General features: G+C 41.5%; 1 protein-coding gene across 1 annotated transcript; it reads right to left on the bottom strand.

The window, feature by feature from the left end:
* Positions 1-666: 666 nt before the first annotated feature.
* On the bottom strand, positions 667-23,886 carry vamp3 (vesicle-associated membrane protein 3 (cellubrevin)). Its single transcript, XM_017720943.2, has 5 exons — positions 23,773-23,886; positions 11,095-11,182; positions 3,026-3,184; positions 1,844-1,895; positions 667-1,552 (listed from the first exon to the last, which is right to left on the bottom strand). Coding segments are annotated over exons 1-5 (321 nt in total). The 5' UTR covers positions 23,775-23,886; the 3' UTR covers positions 667-1,532.
* Between the last annotated feature and the right edge of the window lie 277 nt (positions 23,887-24,163).

The following is a 24,163-nucleotide window of genomic DNA, read 5'->3' as shown; positions in this document are numbered from 1 at the left end:
GAGAGAGAGAGAGAGAGAGAGAGAGAGAGAGAGAGAGAGAGAGAGAGAGAGAGAGAGAGAGAGAGAGAGAGAGAGAGAGAGAGAGAGAGAGAGAGACAGAGAGAGAGAGACAGAGAGAGAGAGAGAGAGAGAGAGAGAGAGAGAGAGAGAGAGACACAGAGAGAGACACAGAGAGAGAGAGAGACAGAGAGAGAGAGAGAGAGAGAGAGAGAGAGAGAGAGACAGAGAGAGAGAGAGAGAGAGAGAGAGAGACAGAGAGAGAGAGAGAGAGAGAGAGAGAGAGAGAGAGAGAGAGAGAGACAGAGAGAGAGAGAGAGAGAGAGAGAGAGACACAGAGAGAGACACAGAGAGAGAGAGAGACAGAGAGAGAGAGAGAGAGAGAGAGAGAGAGAGAGAGAGAGAGAGAGAGAGAGACACAGAGAGAGAGAGAGAGAGAGACAGAGAGAGAGAGAGAGAGAGAGAGAGAGAGAGAGAGAGAGAGAGAGACAGAGAGAGAGAGAGAGAGAGAGAGAGAGACACAGAGAGAGACACAGAGAGAGAGAGAGACAGAGAGAGAGAGAGAGAGAGAGAGAGAGAGAGAGAGAGAGAGAGAGAGACACAGAGAGAGAGAGAGAGAGACAGAGACAGAGAGAGAGAGAGAGAGAGAGAGAGAGAGAGAGAGAGAGAGAGAGAGAGACACAGAGAGAGAGAGAGAGAGAGAGAGAGAGAGAGAGAGAGAGAGAGAGAGACAGAGAAAAAACACACATATATACATACATATGTCATTTGACCATGAAAGGACATGCAGCCAAGAATGTAATCTGAATGTGATTCTCTATTACGCTGCTGTGTACGTTATGCTGGCAGTGTTTTAAAAGGCACAGCTAGGTGGTTCTAATGGCACTCAAGTCTGTTTTGTTCTAATAAAGGCCTTTGAGTGGATGGCTGGTTCTAAACTGTGCAATAAAACTTTAAGGCACTATATAACCAAAGACAGCTCCGTCATTTTATAGCAAACTTGTTACCAGAGCCACTGAGCGCTCTACTGATCAGGAAGCAGAGAGTGTAACAAAAGGTTACAATCCCCCATTTTGTGGTCAGTATATTTCAACTGCTACGCTTTAACCAACTACTTATGAACACATGTACAGATTAATCTTGTTGCCTCATCACAGAATTAAGAGACCGTTTTGTTTCTTCAGCGTCGAACGTGAGGTTAGGCCACTGTGGTATGCGTGACTTGATGGCACGGAGTGTACTAGAAAACTACTTTCAATAAAGGATTAGTCAGGAAAATGAGCGAGACGTGTAAGAGTTTGTCTTCACCTGTAAGGCAACGTTTAAATCAAAGGCATTAAAACCGAAACATAAAAAAAAACAAAAAAAAAAACAGTTGAGATATTTTACAAATTATGCTTTCGAAAGTCAGCAGGCTAGAACATCTTTAGAGTTCTGGAAGAACATGCTCTCTGTCTTCATGGTATCAGCTGATACTTCATCTTATCCACTCTCCCATCACAACAGTCATGCCATTCCTCCATTCCCCTGCTGTTTTATGACGACTTATTCCAAACTAAATGAAAAGGGAATTTTATTTGTAAGCATTTACAGTAGATGAATTAACCGTCACAGATTCAATACAAAACCTCCAAAAACGTCACTGATTACAACTGTACATTGCTACACATCTAGGTTACACAACACATTTGGTACTTAGTGAACTTTAAGCAGCTAACAAACTGCTTCAATTAACCATTTGAACTAAAAACTTCATTCTATAGTCCTAAACCAATAAGCAGTTTATGACCAAATCATTTTTCTCTCTTATACTCCAACTCAGAGAAAAGGATGCTGGGATACTCACTGATAATGATGGCAATGATGATTATGATCACAGCTATCAAAATGGCCCACATCTGTTGGAAGCAAATACAAGTGAATATCACAAAATACCTCAAATTTGAAGATCCACATCGATTAGATATTTGTAATACATACTCAAGCATCTTCTAACCGTCTTAGATTTTAGCAGATTTTCAACAGGTGTTCATTCATGTAACTGACCCAATGTTAATTCATGTAACTGAGCCAATACACATTTAACTGAGTCATTTAAATGGGTCGATCTCCAAGAAACAAGAAAATGAGGCCAACATATAAATAAACCATTGAAGAACAGGGTTAAAGGCTGACAGATGGACTTCAGGCTGTAACTCAAGAACTATAAGGTGCACCAATACGGTGAGCAAACCTGATAAAATGTACAATGCGCGTAGATTTAAGTAAGCGGCCTCTGTGTGTGTGTGTGTGTGTGTGTCATTGTAATTATATATATATATATATATTTATTATAATCACAGACACACACACATATAAACATATACACTATCTCTCTATCTCTATCTCTCTATATATCTCTCCATCCATCCGTGTGTGTGCATATAAAAATACCTATAGTCTGTGGCTGACACTCCTCCTAACAATTTTATACGAGTTACCTACTGCAGCTTTAAGGTGGAAGAGAAATTCAAATAAGAAGCCAAAGTCAGCTGCGTCAATAATCTGAATGGTCCATGGCTTGGCTGCACAACACCTGACCACGGCCTTAGGGTGTTTCCCAGTTGGTATGACAGTACAGCGATCACTCTGGTGTCCATGTTAAGCTAAGGCTCAACCCAAAGGAACGCCTGCCACCTTCAGACGCAATTAGACTGCGGAAGGTGATCAAGAGACTCCTGTGTTTTTTATTTTCTTGTCTGAAACATCCCTGACAGTTAAATGGAATAATGTAAGCGTTGTTTGTGCCGTTTACAAATCACGTAATCCGTGCTTATTTAGTATTAATGAAAAAAGAAATATTCAAGGCAGAATTTCAACGCATGTACCACCCACTATCACATCCAGTCATCAAGTAAATACCGATGATACCTGCGATATGTCAAAGGTTATCACGAAGTAACAATAACACGAATTTAACATAACCCATCCCCACTGGGGGCATCTGAAATCAATATTTCTCCATTTTCAGTTTCCCCACATCTCTTACCTTGCAGTTCTTCCACCAGTACTTCCTCTTGAGCTTGGCGGCGTTGGTCTCAAACTGGGATGCGCCGGCCTGAAGAGCATCTGCCCTGTCGTCCAGCTCTGAAAGCTTTTGGTCTCGCTCCAACACCTTGTCCACGTTCACCCGCATGATGTCCACCACCTGGAAACAGAACAATGCAGATACCAGTTGGAGTGATTTAAGGGGCTCTTTAGGTCTACACTGAGGTGTGGAGACATGCTGTCCCTGTACACAGAAGCTTCATAATTTACTCAGATTTTATGGTACACCAAGGGAAGTCGAGTCTTTAAAACCACAACATGATCTGATTTCCCATCTGATTGTGGTTCCTGTGCATTGCTAAGCAAAGCTTTTGCCTGGAAAGACATTCCTGACGTGCTTCGTTCAATAAGACCAATGATGAGAGAATTTTAAAAACTGCTAACTTGTATTTAATTTAAATGAATGCTTGATTTAACTTAATTACATTGCATTGAAAAGCTGGTAATCTACTGATCTCCTACATTATGAAACAGAGCCTGACAGATACACCCATTTAAATGCATTCCTTCTTTACATTACAGCAGGGTGGCAGGTATGCTGGTACAAGAGTAAATATAGATATGATGCTGGCTCATGGTATAGATTTAAGACATTGTAGATACTGTAATCCAACAAGGTCAAACAGCGCTGCCCAAGACAAATCACTTCTACATTAATCAGAGTAGCCTTTTAAACTGGCTGCTCATGCAGAGAGCGAGTCAATTTTTGCTGCTTGCCACAAGGGGGGATGGAGGGTGGGATGCATGGGCTCCACTCAGGTGTAAAGCAAGTTTTCCACTTTTATGGCTGTGCCTTGTTGGCACTTATCAGGCATATTTTCCTTTTCAGTTACAACATCATGTATTTTGAGTATGGCTGCAACAAGCGATCAATACGAAAGCTCAGCATGGTGATTAACTGCTAAAACCGCAGTAAAACTAGTAATACGTTAGTTTAACGAACGGAGCAAGTCTTAGCTGAGAGGAAGAGCTGCATTTTCATCTAAACCATAAGACTAAATTACACTCATTGGTTACTTTGGATGTTTGAGTGCTATTGCACAAAGACTTGTTTACAAGTTTACAGATAAAAACTTGTACGTTTTGGTCTCAAACCCTTCATTCCTTGCATTTCTGATGTTTTTGAAAATACTGACACCACACTGCATAATATCAGTCTCCTAATGTTACTGACCACAATCATTTTTAAATTAGCTTTTTCATTAGAGAGTACATTTTTTGAATAACAATGTAAGCTTCTTGTAGAATCCGGCTACCTCTGCTTAATAGTCATAATGGGTTGATCAGGATGGACGTATAGGCCTAAGCTTGTACAACCCATCCAAACAAGGCAGGAGGGGATTTATAGTGGTAGAGCACCAGATCAGAAAACACAGCAAACATGGAATGGCACACTACGACAAGCCTAACTGGAACGCGTTTTATTTTTATCATGGAGAATGTCACCGCTATTGTTTGGAAAATACTGAGCTTTTATTCAGCCTGAAATTTTGTCTGAACCTTGGGGTCCAACCTTGACCCAAGTTTTGTAAAATTCAGTCCGATTCAGACCTGAACCCCGAGGATGACCCAAGTACTATAAAAGTCTGTCCCAAACTGACCCGAATCGACCCATAATAACCCTAGGTGCTGATAGCACTGCTTACTGTGTAGTGACAATAAGAATAGTCATTAGATCATGGCTATAAAAAAAAAATAATAATAATACAAAATATGGCATTAGAAAAATAATCAGCTGTCCACGTTAGCCTTCATCTGACTGCCACATCATCAGAAATACTTAGGGGGCTCCCGAGTGGCACAACCGTCTAAGCGTTGGCCCCATCAGCAGGAGATCGTGAGTTCGATCCCTGGTGATGCTACAGCTGTCTGTAGCTGGGAGTTCAAGAGAGCACAATCGCCCTGCTCTCTCTGGGTGGGTAGGGATGACCCCCCTTCTCCCCAATCAGTCGATGCTAGTTAGCGCAGGCGTCTGTTAGCTGACGTAACAGATCTGGTGGTTTGCGCTTTCCTCCGAGCGCGTGCGGCTGTCCTGTGACGTTGCGTGAGCGGTAGTTCGTAAAGAAGCGGTGGCAGGTCTCGGAGAAAGCCTGTGCAGCCTTCACCCTTCTAACATTGGTAGCATCATGTGATTGGGTGAGGCTTAACTAGCGGGTGGAATTGGAGACGACTAAAAAAGTCTTAGTAATATTGGTACCGATGCATCCCCAACTCAATGTAGTGGCCTTTAAATGCATATTTGTAAAATGATGGCCAAACTCGACCCCAACCGGACGTGAGCATTCGGCTCTTGTTGGATTTTGGAGAGTGTTGACATGCAGCTTGACATGGACTCTTCATTCATGTTCAACGAACATTATCGTGAAAGTTTAAGCTGAATTGGAAAGCTTTTACAAAGACCTCCCAAGATTAATGCTTTGAAGATGGTATTTTGACAAATCTCTGACAAAATGTTCTGCTGTTTGAGCATGAGCACACCATCAGATACTCAACACTCTCTGGGTGACTGCCAAAAAGTCAGAAGGCTAAATGGCTGCACAGCTTTGGAACAATAATGTGCTCATTTACACTGTTCTGTTCAAAAGGCTGGAGGCTGACAAGGCTTACCAGCTGATCTATGGCCTATTCCTGCTGTTTACATGATCATGCTCCTTGAAGCATGAAAACTGATTCTAGATCAGTCTGAATCAACATCTCACACATTTATGGCTCCCCATATTTCTCTTTTGAAACAAACAACCACCAACTGGTAGTTTTCATGTTCATTTCATTAGCCATACTGCATATGACAACCTCTCTGATCCTTGTTTTACTGTGCACTGGAAAAGTCCCCCTTCCTCAGTGCCACGAAAGGTTTACGAGACTACGCAACCTCCCCCCTCGATATTACATAACTGATGACCATGGTAACGAAACAAAACACCTTGGCCGATGTGCTCCTAATCCACATGCTCCAGTGATCCACAAACTGGCTGACGGATGAGACAGCAGGACGGAGTCCCGCCCCTTTAAGGCGGGCCGAGTAGGACAGGGCAACATGCGCAGGGCCCATGCTTCACTTACATAACCATGGTGACGGCTGGTTACATAACGGCTGGGAGCCTATGAGCAGCTGCCTCTGACTGGCTGATGGGAAGGTTCAAGGGTCTTTGAGGCAGCAGCAGACATGTCCCAAGCTGAACTGCACAAAACAGCAGCAACCAGGGCATATAGTTTGCCACATAACAGCCTGTATGGATACGTAGTACTACTAGAGAACTGGGTACAAGAGTCTAGGAAACTGCATTTGTTCCACAAACAATGGATGTATGTGGAGAAGCTGGAGTTACCCGTTTCCTCGCTAGAAATCACTTTCACAGATACATTATTTACCCTCAGATACACGGCTGAGTTTCTGGAGCAATAATAGACATCTAGAGTGAGTATAAAGTAACATGGGATGAGATGTAACAAATATTTTATGCAGTAGAAGTTCAAATGAAACCTGTTCGTTCTTGTATCCTTATAGCAAATTCAGCATTGAATTTACACTCAATTTGTCTCCATATAAAATGAAAACAGTCTATTTTTGGACATTTTGTGCACAAATGAATCCAAAATGTACTACAGACGTCATGGAAATAACATTTAAATTTCATTGTGTTTAGATTTGCTGTTCTTCATTGTCTTTTCCTTAATCATATTTTAAAGCAGCTATTTTTACAAGCTTGGGTTGTAAGCCACACAATTTTACTGAATTTACTGTGTTTTGCACTGATTTACTGATTTAGTTTATGAGCAACTGTTACAGCTACCCCCTGTGTGTTAACATAATCCCGTCTACAAGGTTAGTTGGACTGTCTGCACTCAGGTTTTCGCTGAACTGTTCATAAACAGAAGGTGCTAGAAACAAACTCTCTTTTCATTTGTAACAGAGTGAGTTTACATGCACCCCAATAATCCGATCATAATCAGATTTCTGCAGGGCTCTGATTCTTTAAATGGTCATGTAAACAAGCACACCCTGATTTCTCAGATCGGAGTAAGGTCTAGAAATCCGACGAAGGAATCCGATAAAGAGCTGGATTGTAGCTCATTAATCAGATTTCTCAGTACAAGTAAAGTATTTCCCAGTCAGCAGGCGCGAGAACAGACCGCGGTACTGGAAATGAACAAGCAAGACACTTATGGAGCGATGCTGAAACCAACACTCAATTTAAATATACATTTTATTTTATGTATGTTCACACACACAATGTTAAAAAAAAGCATGGCATGAAATATGAGCTTTGTGTTATATTACGTCTGAGTTTAGTGGCTGGCAGAAATCTGATTACTGACTCATGTAGACCGAGTTTCCCATTATCGTTCTTCGCATTACTGACAAAATCTGATTTTCTGCAGTTATCAGATGTAAACGCACTCAGAGCTTGGCCCTAAGTTTTTGCTCTAAAATGTTCATTTCTTCTCCGAGAGACTGCCCAAAGTGCCCAGAACACCATGACAGTACAGCACTGAAGGTTTAACTGTGGCACAAGCAATATTCTTCCATAATCAACAGTACAGATCAAAGATTATTCCCAGAACTCAGCTGTGAAGAGCATTTCGGATAATCTTGTGGTCGAATGTTTTCAACAAAAAGATTGAGTAACCAATTATTGAAAATGAGCAAACAGACGTGTCTGAGAAGTCATGGCAGCTCATCTTTGAACGTTCTGAGAAGGGGGGGAAGCACAGACCTACACCATCACTGGTCACTTTCAAAACCTTCTGAATTGCCATTTATTGTGCTATAGGGAAATTTTTGATAATTAAAAATTTACTTAAAGCTGGAACTTTTCTAAAACGAACTGTACAAACTATGCAATGGCTACAAATACTAGGGATTCACCAGTATGGCCCAGTTGTGGCCCAGTGCCGATATTTTTCACGTACATATCTGCTGGGCAGTCGTGGACTGGAGCTTAATGAACCAGCCTTGGGACCGGAAGGTCGTGGGTTCGATACCCTGAGCCGACAATGCGTGAGTGAAGTGCCTTTGAGCAAGCCACCTAACCCCCAAGTGCTCCCTGGGCACTGTGGATAGGGCTGCCCAATGCTCCGTGCAAGTGTGCTCACTGCCCCCTAGTGTGTGTGTGTGCGCGTGAGTGTGAGCGCGTGTGCGTGTTCACTAGTGTTTCACTGCACGGATGGGCAGATGGGTTGAAAGCAGAGGTGAAATTTTCCCGTTGTGGGACTAATGAGGGTCACCATCAGCTAAAATTTAATGACTGTCACAGGCCACACACACACACACACACACACACACACACACACGACATATCCCACATTCAGGACACATCAGGAAGGGGGTTTTCCTAATCTTTAAACTGGAAAAGCTCACTCTAGAGCAGACATGTCAAACTGGGGACTAAACAGACCAAATACTGCAGAGATCAGCATTCACCCTTACCCAACTCTCTGATTTCATGAAGGCCTTGCTTATCAGTTGATGAGCTGAATCAGGTGTTTAATTTCATGGCCCATGAGGACTGGAGGCTGACATGTGCTCTAGAGACTACTGCGTCTCACCACTATGGGACACAACTAAGCATGTTTACAACAGGTGTGGCAACGATTAAAAATGTTCAAGTTTAGCTGGAGTCCCTTTACATTTTTTTTAACCACACATTCCTAAGAAACACTATTTAATGGATGTAAAGTACATCTGGTACAGCGATAAGGCGCCTTGTGATCTGAAGTAGCAGCTATGGACAGACAAGTGCATCAGCAAAGCTTCTCTCTTGCCCACAGTGAAGATATCTGAAAAGATGCATTAGTAAAACCAGCAGCACCACCGCAGCGTATCAGACTTTTCAGCTCCAAACACAAGACGTTAAAAACAGTTTGTTCATTTTACATAATTATTTAATAGCAAGCTGCATTGAAATGTTGATCATACCCAATCTGGCAACCCTGATCTACAACTAAAAAGCAGTGAATAGCGGCAGAGAGCAGAAACAGCGACTTTAATCTTGCTTATAAATGCAACTGAGAGCCTGCTGGCTAGCATGCCAACAACATGTAGAAGTAGGAAACTTGCATGGACAGCACCTGGAGTGTCTACCAAATCATGAGGCATGCGTATTAGGTTGAGTATGCAGAGGTGGGAGCTGCACACTAAAGCTGAGAAGCCATTATTTCACATGATGTTTTGCCAAAGAAGTGCCTGGGTTCATAAAAGTTGTGCATTTTTATTAAAACATTTGTTATTTTGCCTTTTCCATTTTTAAAAACATAATTTTTATCAAAGAGTTTTTGCAGCCCTATTGCTTTACTGTTACTTTACTAGATTATACACGACATTAATTATTGTAATCTCACTGTGTGACATAATATGCTACATTAAAGAGTTACTATATAATACTTATTGTGTGTTCATTTTGCTAGTGATCGAATGGCTATAGCCCTATTTGAGCAGGATTAGTTTACCTGGGAAGGTGCTGTAATTTGAGTGATTACCAATGAGACTTGATTTTAATCCAGTGCGAATTTACAATGTTCATAGTTTTTACCTTCATAGAATTACCTTCTGTAACTTCTCGAACTTGGAGCTTCCTCAGTAACAGTCGGGTTCAAATCGACATCAGAGTATTGTAAAAACAAAACTCACTTTTCTTGTGAGCTGAGGACAAGGCTGCCAGCTAAATGAAGTTTGAATTGGTCCAATCCACAAGCTCAAGACAAGACTACTGAAATCCGAAACAATTCAGTGTATATTCCCTCCCACATGCTATGATTATACACCATCAATTTGAACGGTCAGTGATAACGCACTCAACGCCACATGTATGTACATGATGCACACGATGCTGTACTTTTCCATTATACTATACACTTGTGTGTAAATTAGAAGTTACAAGTTTTACTACTTGTTTCTTTGATATGGGGGTTTGTAAAATGATGTGCTGATAATCGAACACCGATAGACTTTACGCTATAAAATGCAGGATATAAGGAATAGTTTGTGTAGTTCTATTTACCACAATCCATGAAATGCAGCAGCTCTCCAAAGTGGTAAAAACTGACTCAGTTTGCCCATCTTGGCCAAAGCTCAAGTTAGCTCATTTGCCAGCTTCTTGGTTAAATTTTCCATTCCGTCTTAAATGAAGCAGCAGTTACATTCAGTGGTTTCAGGAAAATTTAAAACATGAAGCCAACTTTAGCTTCAGCCAAGCTGTTTGAAAGGGTGAGCAGAGACAGCAAGCTTGAGCCACAAAAATGCAAGAATGACTTCACTTAATCTCCACCTCTGTTTCCTAGTTCAATAACGAAGGGCAAAGAGTTGGTTGAAATGACATCGCGCGAGTATCAAATCCCCGTATTTACGCATCTATGCTGTCGTTGTTGAAGACCTCACCCAGATATTAGCGAAGTGAGGAGAAAACGGGAGTTGCAGCAGCTACTTTTCCACAGGATTCAAGCAGCTGCTTTGTGCCATTTAACAAAAACGTGCTTCACAGAGACACACATAGCTTCCCATTTGCACCCTTACTCAGGCATAGAGTCCTAGAATCTGCAGTTTGTAAAATCCCTACACACTCATTTCAGCCAGAAGGAAAGAGTCGCACAAGATCTGACTGTAAAAGAACTTGTAAAGCTCAGTTCATTTAATTTTGAGATGCAGCCCAATAGTCCACATTTTTTGAGCCATAACAACACACGATGTTGGGCAAACACTCATGTGCAACATGTAATATTCATCCTGTAATTTACTTTCTGCATGTTTGTATTTGTGCCAGTTACGCCTTTAACAAAACACTGCTGTGTTTTTTATTCCCAAAACAACACTTTGGGAATAGGCTAAGAAAGAAAGAAAGACAGAAAGAAAGACAGAAAGAAAGACATGTGAAATGTTTTGTAGCATGATGCCAAAATTGCAACTTGCATCATGTCTGGGCACCTGTGTATCGTTACACGCCTACAGCAAAAGTAGTGGTCAAGTTCACCTGAAGAAAACATATACAGTTACAGTAGTTACAGCTGTCTTACCTCATCCACCTGAGCCTGGGTCTGCTGCAGTCTGCGGTTGCCCCCTGCCATTCCTGAGGCACCAGGACCCTCTGTAGCTGGGGCAGACCTGTAGTGTAAAGGACACAGTCCATTAGAGTGCTAATCAGAGAAACAAGCACTTTTCAACAGATTCATTTCCACCTCTGCAGATACCCAAGGATTAAAAGACAGAGCAGCACAATATTGTTCGTTTATCATTAGTAAGATATCAGCCTTCACAACACTGATCTCTCAGAAAGCTGCCAAAAAAAAAAAAAAAAACCAACACCCCCCCAAAAAAAAGAAACATCACTGCTGTGATTTAATATGTTTTAATGTTCAGTTCCTTCCTCTAAATTATAGCTCCTTAACCAGCAGCTTGTTGCTACGTCACAGTAACGAGCTCCGCCCACTCGCTGCACCGTCTGCTGTAAGCTTCACCTTTTGAAGTGCGGACTGAGCCACAAAACTGACCCAATATCAGGTTCAGCTCAGTTTGGTCAGTTTTTCCAGATCAGTATTAATGTTGTTTTGTTCCAGCCGGTCTGTAAAGCTTCTTACAGCCCGTTTAGTTTGGCGAATGGTGTCGGGTTCATTTCTGTCTGATTCCAGGTTGTTCAGCTGTTCTTCTGTCACAGCTGCCGACTGAAAAGCTGCTCAGTGGTGACGACAGTTTGGGAATTTAGTGTCGTCTCGGCTTCAGAGTCTGAGCAAATCTGCTGTTGGTCAAAGCTGATCTTAAAAGGGTCCATTTTCTGTTTGTGGCCAAGTAAGAAGAAGAAAAAAAAAAAACCAAACCAAAAACAAAAAATTTTTTTTTTCCCATGATGTTATGGCAAAATAACAGCACAGGTAGCACGCTTCTCAACCAATCAATACACACACACACACACACACACACACACACACACACACACACAAAAAATGCAGGCCCATTCTTTACCACTTTATTCCAAGCATACGCAATACAGCGCAATATATATGCAATGTTATTTAGCCCCTTTTGTTCATGTAATACGCATATCACACATATCACTATGAAAAGACTGCCGTACTTGTGCGTTGCACACAGTACAGGTGTCTAGGTCTCTTAGATTAAGAAGGGGCTGTACAGTATAGAGGTTGGGATTTCATTTATAAGTAGTACACATATAGTAAATAATCAACCAATAATAATTCACTGCAATTACTTCAGATATAATGAAAATAAAAAATACCAGTGTATATCTTAACGTCATCCTGTTTGGCCTATTAAGGTTAGGCACTTAATCTGCTTCAGAAAGTGAGACGCTGCAAATGAACACAGTAACTCTGTACAGATAACAGATTTATCAGCACTGCAACCTTCCTATGGTCTGCGTTTTGCTTTACTCCGTGCTCCTGCCAGATATAAGCTGTGAGCTACGATGAGATTAAACAGGCCTTTTTCTTGGCCTGAATGGGTCGGTCACGTCAGAAAAAAAAAGTAAATGAATCAGTGGTGCTACACTGCCACCGTGTGTTCAGTGAGTGAACAGCAAGTATTCCTATGATCAATTGCAATACGAATTATAAACCAAGTTGTAGCCACACACAGTGCATCAGTAATTTCAAGCATATGACATCATAGAAATAAACATAACACAAACCAAACATCCAATTTAACCTTTATTGAACATTTAAGTGCCTCAATTAGTAAAACAAGCATAAAATAACAAAAACAAATTCAAATAATAATTCTAATAATAATATTATTATTATTATTATTATTATTAAGATTCCAATCTTATTTTATCTCCCACATTCCAGAAAAAAAAAAAAAAAACGTAATGCCAGAGTGTTTAGCAGTCACTTTCAGATGCAGCAGCAAGTGTTATTTCAAAGTAAAATGTTTTTAAGGTAATGCCAAAGCAACACGAGGAGCCAGTAAAAGAAAACATTTGCAGACTATTCAGTAAGACGACTCTCAGAAGGGAAGTCTGCTCACCTTTGGCACAGCAATTTTTTCCCCAAAGGGAAGAGGTAAGAGGAAGTGCGCAGCAGATTCCCTTAAATGATCTGGAACTCATCCAGGAACACAACAAGTACTTTAACAGCGCAAACCAGGAAAAAGTCCTCTGAAGACCTACTTAGCCTGGGTTGCTGAAAGCTGTGCCCATCAATGGCATGAGGTGGGGTTCATACTATACACACACACACACACACACACACACACACACACACAAACACACAAACACACTTTTTGAGAACCAAACTTTTTTCCCCTAATGTTTTCTCCCAAAAAGGCGGCACCCCTGACGTGCCTGGCCGGACCCAACACATCATCTAGGTAGACTATATTGCCAAAAAGTATTCACTCACCCAACCAGGTGTTCTAAATCACTTCCATGGCCACAGGTGTCAGCGGATGCTGAGGGGCATAGTGCGCAGAGGTCACCAAATTTCTGCACAGTCAATCACTACAGACCTCCAAACTTCATATGGCTTTCAGATCAGCTCAAGAACAGCGTAGAGAGCTTCATGGAATGGGTTTCCATGGCCGAGCAGCTGCATCCAAGCCTTACATCACCAAGCGCAATGCAAAGCATTGAATGCAGTGGTGTAAAGCGCTGGCACTGGACTCTAGAGCAGTGGAGACGTGTTCTCTGGAGTGATGAATCACACTTCTCCATCTGGCAATCTGATGGACGCGTCTGGGATTGCCAGTTGCCAGGAGACGGTACTCGTACTAAGTTTGGTGGAGGGGGGATTATGGTGTAGGGCTGTTTTTCAGGAGTTGGGCTCGAGTTCCAGTGAAAGGAACTCAATGCTTAAAAGAGATTTTGGTCAATTTCATGTTCCCAACTTTGTGGGAACAGTTTGGAGACGGCCCCTTCCTGTTCCAACATGACCACACCAGTGCACAAAGCAAAGTCCATAAAGACGTGGATGAGCCAATTTGGCATGGAAGAACTTGACTGGCCTGCACAGAGTCCTGACCTCAACCCCATAGAACACCTTTGGGATGAATTAGAGTGGAGACTGTGAGCCAGGCCTCCTCGCCCAACATCAATGTCTGACCTCACAAATGCGCTTCTGGAAGAACGGACATAAATTCCCATAAACACACTCCTAACCCTTGTGGAAAGCCTTCCCAGAAGAGTTGAAGCTGTTATACCTGCAAAGGGTGGGCCGACATCATATTTAACCCTATGGATTAAGAGTGGAATGTCAATCAATTTTATATGAGTGTGAAGGCAGACAGGCGAATACATTTGGCAATATAGCACATGTATATCTATGGGACTGACAGCAACAGCGCTACACACACAAAAGAAAAACAACACATTCTGAGCCCCTAAGAAAATAAAAGTCCATGCAGAATACCTTGTGTGTTTTTTCACATCTTCACCCTAAAATTTCAGTTCTAAAGTGCCAAAACAGCAACACCGTTACGTTTATCACTGAGCGCAAGGTGTATGTGTGGTAGATGCTTTCCTTAATACTTGAAAGCCTTTTCTTGCCATAATGAAAACTCCTAGACTAATTCCTGGAGCTTTACGACCGATCTTAGGTAAGGATCTGTAGGTAACAAGGCCACAGCCTATAGTAATAGAGATAAATCACTTTATATGCTTTTCTGAGTTGATCATGGGAGCCATCTGTGATTCGCCAACACTAAACAACTGCATACGTTAAGTCAAATTTAAAACGTCTACAGAGAGCCTGTACACAACATTCAGTGTATAACTGCAGAGTAACCAGTAGAGGTGGGCAAAAAGATGTCGGCATTAGCATCATAAATTTAATCAGAGTGCATCATCAGTACTTAAAGACCAACTGCATGGCTCATTTATAAAATAAAAAAAAAAAAAAAAAAAAAAAAAAAAAAAAAAAAAGCACAATTAGTCCAGATTAATTGGATTTAGTGAAGTACAGTATTACTGCAGTGATGCACAATGATGGAGTCATATCGTATCAGCAGAAAAAATGTTTTTATTTTTATTTTATTGGCATCAGAGCAATGTTTAGATTTGACAGATATTTCAAACTAATATTTGACGACAGTTACTGGACTACGGCTGCAAAATGTCTGCATTTCCCCAGGGTATATTTAGTTTTTTCCATCTGAATTCACGCGGCCAAATCGTGAGAATTTTTATTTTATTTATATTCTTGTAAAAGTTCCTCAAATTAAATAGAACATCTGTTTTATGATCTACACATGGTACATGCTTACAGTTTACTACTGAAAGCCAAAAAATCTCCGACGCTCTTTGTATAATTTTATAAAAGTGATGTTTCCAGAGCAGATCACTGAAGAGACGCCGTCTGTTTATAGTTTTTAGCCCAGATTTGGGGAAAAACGGGTCGACTTTCAGTAGAAAAACAAAGTCCAGCTTCTTTTATTATAAGGGTTTAAAATGACATCATCTATTAGACTGGAAAGAAGACTCTCACACAACACCCACTTTCTGAATGTAGCTTATGAAATATGAGTTATGAAGAAGTTATGAAGAACATGAAGTGCGTTTTGGAACCGCCGGTGGTTCCAAGGCGTTTAAGAGGTAACTGTAATCCTACAGACATCCCTCTGTAATGCACATAGCAGTGAATGAAAGCCTCCTTCAGACTGATATTAAATATGTGCATAAAAAAACAGATACTGGCGCTGGCCCACAATTCCCATATCTGTGCATCCCTGAATCACTGATCTATACTTTTGATGGTATTTTTATGGTGCACTGCTTTTTTTCCTCTGATCCAACTTTTCAAAACTTCAGGAGAAACTAACCATGATGCATTTTGTGAAAAAGTCTTCATATCATGCCGTCACATTTTGGCCACATCACCCACCCTTATTAACCAGTTGGCAACCAGACTTCAATCCATTATGCCAACTGTTCCAACAAATGTTATACCTCTGTTACTTCTTAAATACTTTAGTCTTGATGCCAATGCTACATATTATACAGGCTGCACTAGCTGTATTACTAATAAAATAAATAAAGCAACAAAGGAAACAGTTTTCAAACTGATGCTCTGGGACCTCCAGATAGTCCACATTCTTGCTCAGCAAGGCAGCTGGAGGTCATTTGATTTCAATGTGAGCTGGCTATTCCCGGTGATAGGAGGCAGCGTGAACCTTGGTAACGCGAAGTGGGCAGAGTAAGCGATACAACAACGGCTGTGTTTACATGCAAAAGATTTTTGTTTTCAGTTGGATTGACAATCAGATTACAGATTCAGACTGAGGTGTTTATTCTCACTCTGCTCAACAATCTTCGTTTACATGCTCACTACAAGTCATCCGATGCAGAATGACGCGCATGCGTGGAGCAGCGCTGACAGTAAACATTACCATGACAGCGAACATCACGTGAGGTCCAGTCAGTGAGAGATGAGTTTCCAGTTGGCGCGTTTGTGTTTTTAATTGCTTTAAACTGATGTCAGACTCAGAAAAACGTCCATCACATGCACTTATAAAGGAAGACATGCCCTGAGACACATAAGCTGGCCGTCCATCCAACCGCTGTCTTTTAAGGCTCAGAGTATAAACCTCATCTCCTCTGCTGACCAGTTTCAGCTCCGCAGTGTTGACCGGTTTAAACCTTTCGCTATGACGCGCCGCGCATGCGCAGAACGTCCTTACACGGTCCGATTGGAGTGTAATCGGATTCAGGCGTTTACACAGCTATTATTCTTCTATTTAACGGATTATTTAGAGGTTTACCCGCCTCGTTCAATCAGATAGAAATTGTATTCAGATTAGTCTATTCCGATTGAGGTGTTTACATGGACGTATTCTATTCCGATTGAGCTATTAGTCGGATTATTAACGGATTATCAGGCTGCATGTAAACGTGGCTCATGTTGAGCGATATAAGGAGTGAAGCGACGCGGTGATAGTAGACGCTTTATCTCCACGGCGGTGAAACGGTTCGCTCCTTTCTTGGTTCCTAGATAATAGTTCCTATTAGAGACGGTGGTGGTGCTTTCACTACAAAACAGAGTAATCACAAATAGATTAGATCAGATACAGCAGTGCTGCTGGAGTTTAACTCCTCAGTGTCACTGCTGGACTGAGAACAGTCCACCAACCAAAAACATCCAGCCAACAGCGTCCTGTGGGCAGCATCCTGTGACCACTGATGAAGGACTCAAGGATGACCAACACAAACTGTGCAGCAGCAGATGAGCTGTCGTCTCTGACTTTACATCTACAAGGTGGACCGACATGGTAGGAGTGTCTAACAGAGTGGACAGTGAGTGGACACAGTGTTTAAGAACTCCAGCAGCACTGCTGTGTCTGGTCCACTCATACCAGCACAACACCACCACCACCACGTAAGGGTCACCGCAGTGCTGAGAATGATCCACCACCCAAATAGTACCTGCTCTGTGAGGGTCCATGGGGGTCCTGACCACTGAAGAACATGGTAACAGAGTATCAGAGAAACAGATGGACTACAGTCTGTAACTGTAGAACTACAAAGTGCAGCTATACAGTAAGTGGAGCTGATAAAACAGACAATGACCCTAAAAACAAGGAGGTGGTCATAATGTTATGCCTGATTGATGTACTGTTTTCCTTACAGACTGCCTACACAGACACATGGATTAAATAAAAATAAGCACAATAGTGATTTCTCACCAGGATTCTCTAAATTTTAGCAGGAACGCATCTGATTTGTTGAGAGTGAGTGAAACCATGGTCCGTTTGAGTTCAGAAACGCCCACAGGTGATGTGTGATCAATAATTTGGGCAACCTAATTACCTCTCACAATGTGTCACTCTTACCTAACAAGGGTAAGAGTGACACATTGCTGGTGAACTCTGTCCATCAACCTGTTCCCAAACCTCAGAATAACTAAATATGTCATTCGTGTTGTGTATCGTGAAAATTTTGTGTAATTATATTAAGAAGCATTCCTGCCATTACGTCCACCCTTAATTTGGAGAACACATTTACTTCCCATCCTACTACAATCTGAAAACTATTCAGACATTTCTTTTACATGAGGTGGGAAAATGCCATTACCAGCGTTTCTCACTGATTTCAGTTCTGTCCAAATCCAGAACACCAGTTTTTTATGGACTGTGAGCTTCCACATCAGTACAGATATACGACTGTCCCAACAAAAAAAATGAACCCTAGGAATAAACTCAGATTATATTTATCTTGTGTGGATGTGCCATGTCAGCAAATATTCCACAGTATCCTGTGAAAAAAGAAGTTTTCAGCTTTTCCTAAGAATAAAGGCACTTGAAGAACGTATGTGAATTCTCTGTAGCCCAAATCAGGCAGATATGCATCATCCTACCTCAATTGTACAACCGAACATTAAAGTTATGGATTTATACGGCTGTGTTGACAGTTCGCTGTAAATTCCCAATTTAATGACAACACTAATGACACTTCAAATGAAGTATTATGGGAAAGGCTCAGTTAAATATGCCAAGCAAGATCCTGTTTCTGTGTTGGCTTTGAACTCAACATCACAGGCTGCTCGTTATGTGAGTAATGTGATGTTCTATTCTCTGACAGTTAGGCTGGCACTACCAAGAGCGGACGCATATTTTCAGAGCAAGGTTAGTAAGTTAATGACGGAGGCAGGCCCTGCAGCGGCAAGGCAGAAGGCATTGTCCACAACTTTTTTTCTGTACATGTACAGCTCTGAAAAGTCAGACACCACGCTTTCCTTTATATACCTTCCAGTCAAGACATCAAGTATAATACATTCAGTATTTAGTGTGTCCACTACTGCTTCCTTTTCCGTTTTTCAATGAAATCTGCAGGGATATTTTTCCACACCTCCAAAATTCAGTGTGGTTGCGTTTCACGCTTGTCTAGACACCTGTAACTCCTCTTACATTGGCCAATTTACATTCATAAAACCTTGAAATCCAGTTTTAGTGTTCAACTGCAGGGCTAATCAATGCTGGAGGTCCAATGTCCAGCACAGTTTGGCACTATTATTCATTCATATATCTCCTCACAAATGTACAGGGTGATCCAAAGGTTCCTCGAATTTCAAAGCGCAATTTTTTTTACAAGCACGAGGCACCTAGGAACCAATCACATACCAACTGGTCATAGAGTTTCTGACTGTCACGGGAAGACGGCCCCCTTCAGTCTGTGAGGAGACGAGACCCCTGAGCAGAAAGTGTTCTGCGTTCTCCACTTCAATAAGAGTGAATCTGTCATAACTGTGCAACATGACTTTGTCGGCAGTGAACCTCCAGCAGCTCAGAGCGTTCGTCATTGTTTCCGCAACACTGGACGGCCTCCGAAATCGCATCGAAAGAGCTGCGAGTGCAGCGACACCCGACACGCTCAATCCAGCATGGGACGAGTTTGACTGTGGTGTTGATGTCTGTACAGCTGGAGGAGGTTCAGATTGAGACCTTTACTGCATTGATTTACAAGTGAAATCATTTTGAACTCGGATGAATCTTTCTGAATTACCCTGTATTCTCAAGTCATTTTAGATGCACATGAGCGAGAAATCTGCAGGCCAAAATGTGTGTTTGAGTAGTTGCTTTTGTGAATGTCTCTGAAGGGCAACAATGTCAGTGTCTCCTTTGGGAACATCTTTTATTGGAGGGACATAGCTTTAACTCCATTTTAAGACCGGATACATCTGATATCATACTTCAGTGGTTGAAGCTTGTGTGCATTTTCTCGTTAAACATATCGCTGATTTTGGAAGAAAACCTCGTCTCTCCAAAATGGTAACTTTACAGGAGAAGGAGAAAACATACTTTATTTTGAATGCAAGTCAATGGATCCAGATTTTTTTCAAAGTACCTTTGTGATGTTTCTTTTGGTCCATTCATCATGGAATTTACACACAATGTAAAGGCCAACAGGCATTTTCAAATGATGTCAAAAACTAAAGAACGACAAAAGTGAAGAAAATAGGTTTTCTTCCGACCGCAGAGATATGTTTCCTGCTTTTGTTCTGGACAAAAAAAATAATAAAAAAAAATTTAATAGCCAATTTGACTGGAAATTAAACCAACAAAGGGTGGTCTCTGTAAATTTGCATACAGCCCTCTTGACATTGAACTCTTCTGTCTGATGAACTGTAACAAATTTTGAATACAATGCAAAGAGTTTTAATAAATATGGACACTTCATATATTTCATCTTAATGTTTTAACATTGTTACATAAACTGAGGCTAAAGTAAGTTTTTGCTGGTACTTTACTCTTCTAGGTACCGAGGCTAAGCAGTATATACTCAACGTAACTGACGTCACCAGCTCTGGAGGTTGAGCGTTTAAGCTCAGGTCACACTAAACAGACTGCACATCTTCCTAATTAGGTCAAGGCAGCCCACATATTGATAATGTCAGGAATACAGCAATGCGTTTGTTTATGAGGTGTCAAATTGCTGGCCTTTTCAACACATCACTGGAGAGGCTCTGCTTATTGTTATCGCCACCGCCAACACAATTGGAAGTGTCATACTGGCCCATTTAGACAGCAGAGTAGGCTCTATACAATGGATTTGCCCTCAGGCTCCACAGACAAATGAACTTCACTGACCCCCCCACCAAATGCTCCACATTTAAAGCTGCCCTATGTAAGACCAGATTTTGCCATTTGTGATTAAATCTTATCTTGACCTGTCAGATCTTAACTTAAGACAAAAAGATAGGCCGTAATAAGGCCCCTGATTAAAAACTGGACAGCATGTGTTTTTCCGGAGTCGACCTGAAACAGCACGAGTTGAAACTAAGAGCATGTGATTAGTTTAACTGCTGCTTTTTTACTAATCCCAAAACAATGTGCTTTTCCTTCACACAGTACCATTTACTTCAGGAGTGGGTCATTCTCTGACCTAGAGGGCCTGAGTCAGCACAGTTGGGAGATTTTCAGCTAAGTGGGCAATATGGCAAAAACATATCCGGCACAGGATTTTATGTTTACACAGTACATGATATGTAAGCATGATACTCAGTACTTCAGCAATCTGAGAGCAATTTGGAATAATTCAAATATCATTTCTTGTCATTGCGGTACCGGTTTAGCTGCCCAGGAGACTCACAGACCAATCACATGCGCTTTAAATATCACATGACGCTACTCAGCCACTCTGTGAATTACAATGAGCTCTGAGACTGGAGCGAGTGACGCCACACACAGGGGAGGGATGAGGCGAGAAACAGCAGTCAGAGAAGAAAGTGAGCCAGATTATTTTATATGTTGTGCTCTAAAAAGAGAAAACTCACAATAAACATTTGATCTGACAGTCAGTTGTTGACTACACTAAGATGCTGATACACCTACTAGGCTACTTCAGTAAACCGTATACGGCGCTGACTCATAATACAAGTTAGACATTATGATGTTCTGGACCTTCGCCTGAGCAAATTTTCTCTAACTGGACCTTACTGAATTTGAATCGAAGACCCCTGACGGATTCTATTCACACCACTCATCTCAATGACAGACTGAAGCTTCAAACGTCTTCCCTGTTTAAGTGAATAAATCTTTACAAAAACAACTTCCATTCTAGGGCTTCAACACTGAGTCAAAGTCTAAGTTGATTCATATTTTTGCACCACATTGCAGCAGACACACAAACTCAAAAGCAAGACCCACAAAAGTCACAGTGAGGTGCCACGCCTGGTTCTGCACAGTGGTGATGGCATTTCACAGAAGAATGACAAACAAACCCAAAATCATCCAAGTCCTAAAGCACTCATCTCTCACTGGCAGTGGGCGAGTGCTTGTAACTAACAAGCCAAACTGCCCAACATCAGCTCAGTAAAGGTACATATTGGCTGATGGAGGAGACGAACATCTCAGTAACATTAAGGTTAGTGTAGTAACACTAATGCCACACTGAGGGAGCTGTTCAGTAACAAACCATTTCCAGGCTAAAGCCACCCAGTCGTGCCAGCCGAGGCGACGCTGGACCTGGTTTAGGACGCTTCTAGTATGATGTAGTGCACGATTATATGTCTACACCCTTATTTCTATTACTACTGTACTGTGTTGTGCGTCTGCTACTGGCTGCTAAATTTCCTTCAGGATCAATAAAGTATATATCTACTGATTAATATCCGTAAAATATGTTTAATGCAGAAATATTTAGCCAATAATGTATTAGAAGCTGCCTGGGCAGAGAGACCCCATTCAGAATCATATAACCCATGACAAAAACAGGGAACAGATAAATGTGTGCCAGAATCAAGAGAACATGCAGTAAATGATCAATTAATACGTTTTTCATTTATTTTATTGACCGTTTGGAGACTTTAGGAAATAACCAAATGCTTTTTTTTTTAAATATTCGTTGTAATTTCTGCACTTTCAATCAAGCTTTTCGTTCAGCACCAGTTTTCAATTTTAAGAGAAACAAATGCATCAGTTATGAAAACAAAAGCTGTTTTATACTTAGGATGGTGAGCTTTGAAGTCAGGGTTCATGTCAGTTTCTTACATCACCAAAAAAGACCAATCACTACAGTAATTGAATAACCCTTATTAGCAATCTGTACATTCCTAAAAAAAAGTGGTTCTTCAAGGGTTCTTTAGCAAAGAACACTGTTCTTTATAGAATATCTCATGTTTAACTGGTTCTACAGACTGATGGAGCTGTAGACGGTTCCATCATGCACCAAAGAATTGCTCTGCTACCGTTACAAGCTTTAAATCACAACAACAGTAGAACCCTTTCAGTGCCACACAGAACCACTGTCAAAAAGGCCTGGATATACGTTATAATACCTTGTACAACACCACCTCCACCAGTCTGAAGCACCGTTTCACCATGCAAAGAACCATTTAAGAAGGAAATGGTTCTATATAGAACTCACGGTTAGAAATGGAACCATTCACTTTGCTACAGAACCCTTGAAGAACCATCTTTTTTAGGGGTGCAGTCCACAGAATATATGCCTTGTCACCAAATCAGGGAGTGTTTCATTTACTTTTACAGGTAAATGAAACACACCCTGACACGGGTCATGGGTACTGGTTTGGTTCTTGTGTTTATTCAGAGAAGCGGGTTGCTACATGATGGTCACGATACACAGAGCATTTCAGTCAGTAACGATAAACAACAACAACAACAACAACAACTACAACAATGAGAATAAAACCGTTGATCCTCTGCGCTTTTGGGCTAAAGGCGAATTGAGCGACAGTTTGTACTATAAACAGACTAAAAGTTCCACAGTTTAGCATCACTGTGGGATGAAAACAGCGACAAAGTCTCTATAATGATTCTGTAAACCACAGAAAAACGAATTCATGCCCTGTAGCGAACAAATCGCCCAGAAATATTGGCTAAACTCGCTAATCGCCGAACTCAAATCCGCTCGGTAACTAGCAGCAAGCCAGCCGGTTACTTCAGCTAAGCTAATTAGCTAACACCGCCCCCTAAATATCAACCTGAACAACTTTTAAACTGTAATTCATCTGTCGCCATTTAATCTGCGACATAAATACTGACAAAAGCGATCAGCGAGAAGTCCCAAACAGCGCTCAAGATGTCACTAAACTACCAAGCCTGCTCAAACAGACCTCGGCGTCAGCTGGCGGGCTAGCGCGCTAACCTGTTGCTCCTGAGGCCTGAGGAAGTTTGGGCGTTGTTTTCAGACGCGCTCTCTCTAACTAGCGAGTCACTTCCAAAACACGGATTCACACCATACACGAATTACAGGCTTAAAGCGGCCCACAGATGCTCTAAAAGACACTTACATGATTGCTGGCGTGCTGTTTTGTAGAGGCTCTGCAGTGATCAGGAAGGCTATCTGCGGCTCTAGCGGTCTGTACGGAGCTAGCGCTACTGCCGCACAGCACAGGCACTTAAAGGGCCAGTGTCCGCTGAATCTTCCCTTAAAGGCGAATTCCGCCGCCTTTCAAAAACCCAGCAGAGTTCAGTCATAAAGCAGTCACAGCCCAAGTCATTCAGATATGGTTGATGCGAAATGGTGCATTAGAATCACTCAGATTTCTTATAATAGGAAACAGAGTTTGTGATTATATATATATATATATACACACACACACACACACACACACACAAAAGAACCAAACCAGTATCTATCTATCTATCTCTCTCTCTCTCTCTCTCTCTCTCTCTCTCTCT

Source organism: Pygocentrus nattereri, chromosome 21, assembly GCF_015220715.1.
Source record: "Pygocentrus nattereri isolate fPygNat1 chromosome 21, fPygNat1.pri, whole genome shotgun sequence".
NCBI lineage: Eukaryota > Metazoa > Chordata > Actinopteri > Characiformes > Serrasalmidae > Pygocentrus > Pygocentrus nattereri.
The sequence above is the reverse complement of the archived record's forward strand: the minus strand, read 5'-3'. Positions and strand labels throughout refer to the sequence as shown.

Coding starts and splice junctions, on each gene's coding strand:
- vamp3 (XM_017720943.2), bottom strand. Junction 1,896..3,025: donor ACTGGTGGAAGAACTGCAAG/GTAAGAGATGTG, acceptor TGCTTCCAACAG/ATGTGGGCCATTTTGATAGC. Junction 1,553..1,843: donor CATCATTGCCATCATTATCA/GTGAGTATCCCA, acceptor CTTTTCATTTAG/TTTGGAATAAGTCGTCATAA.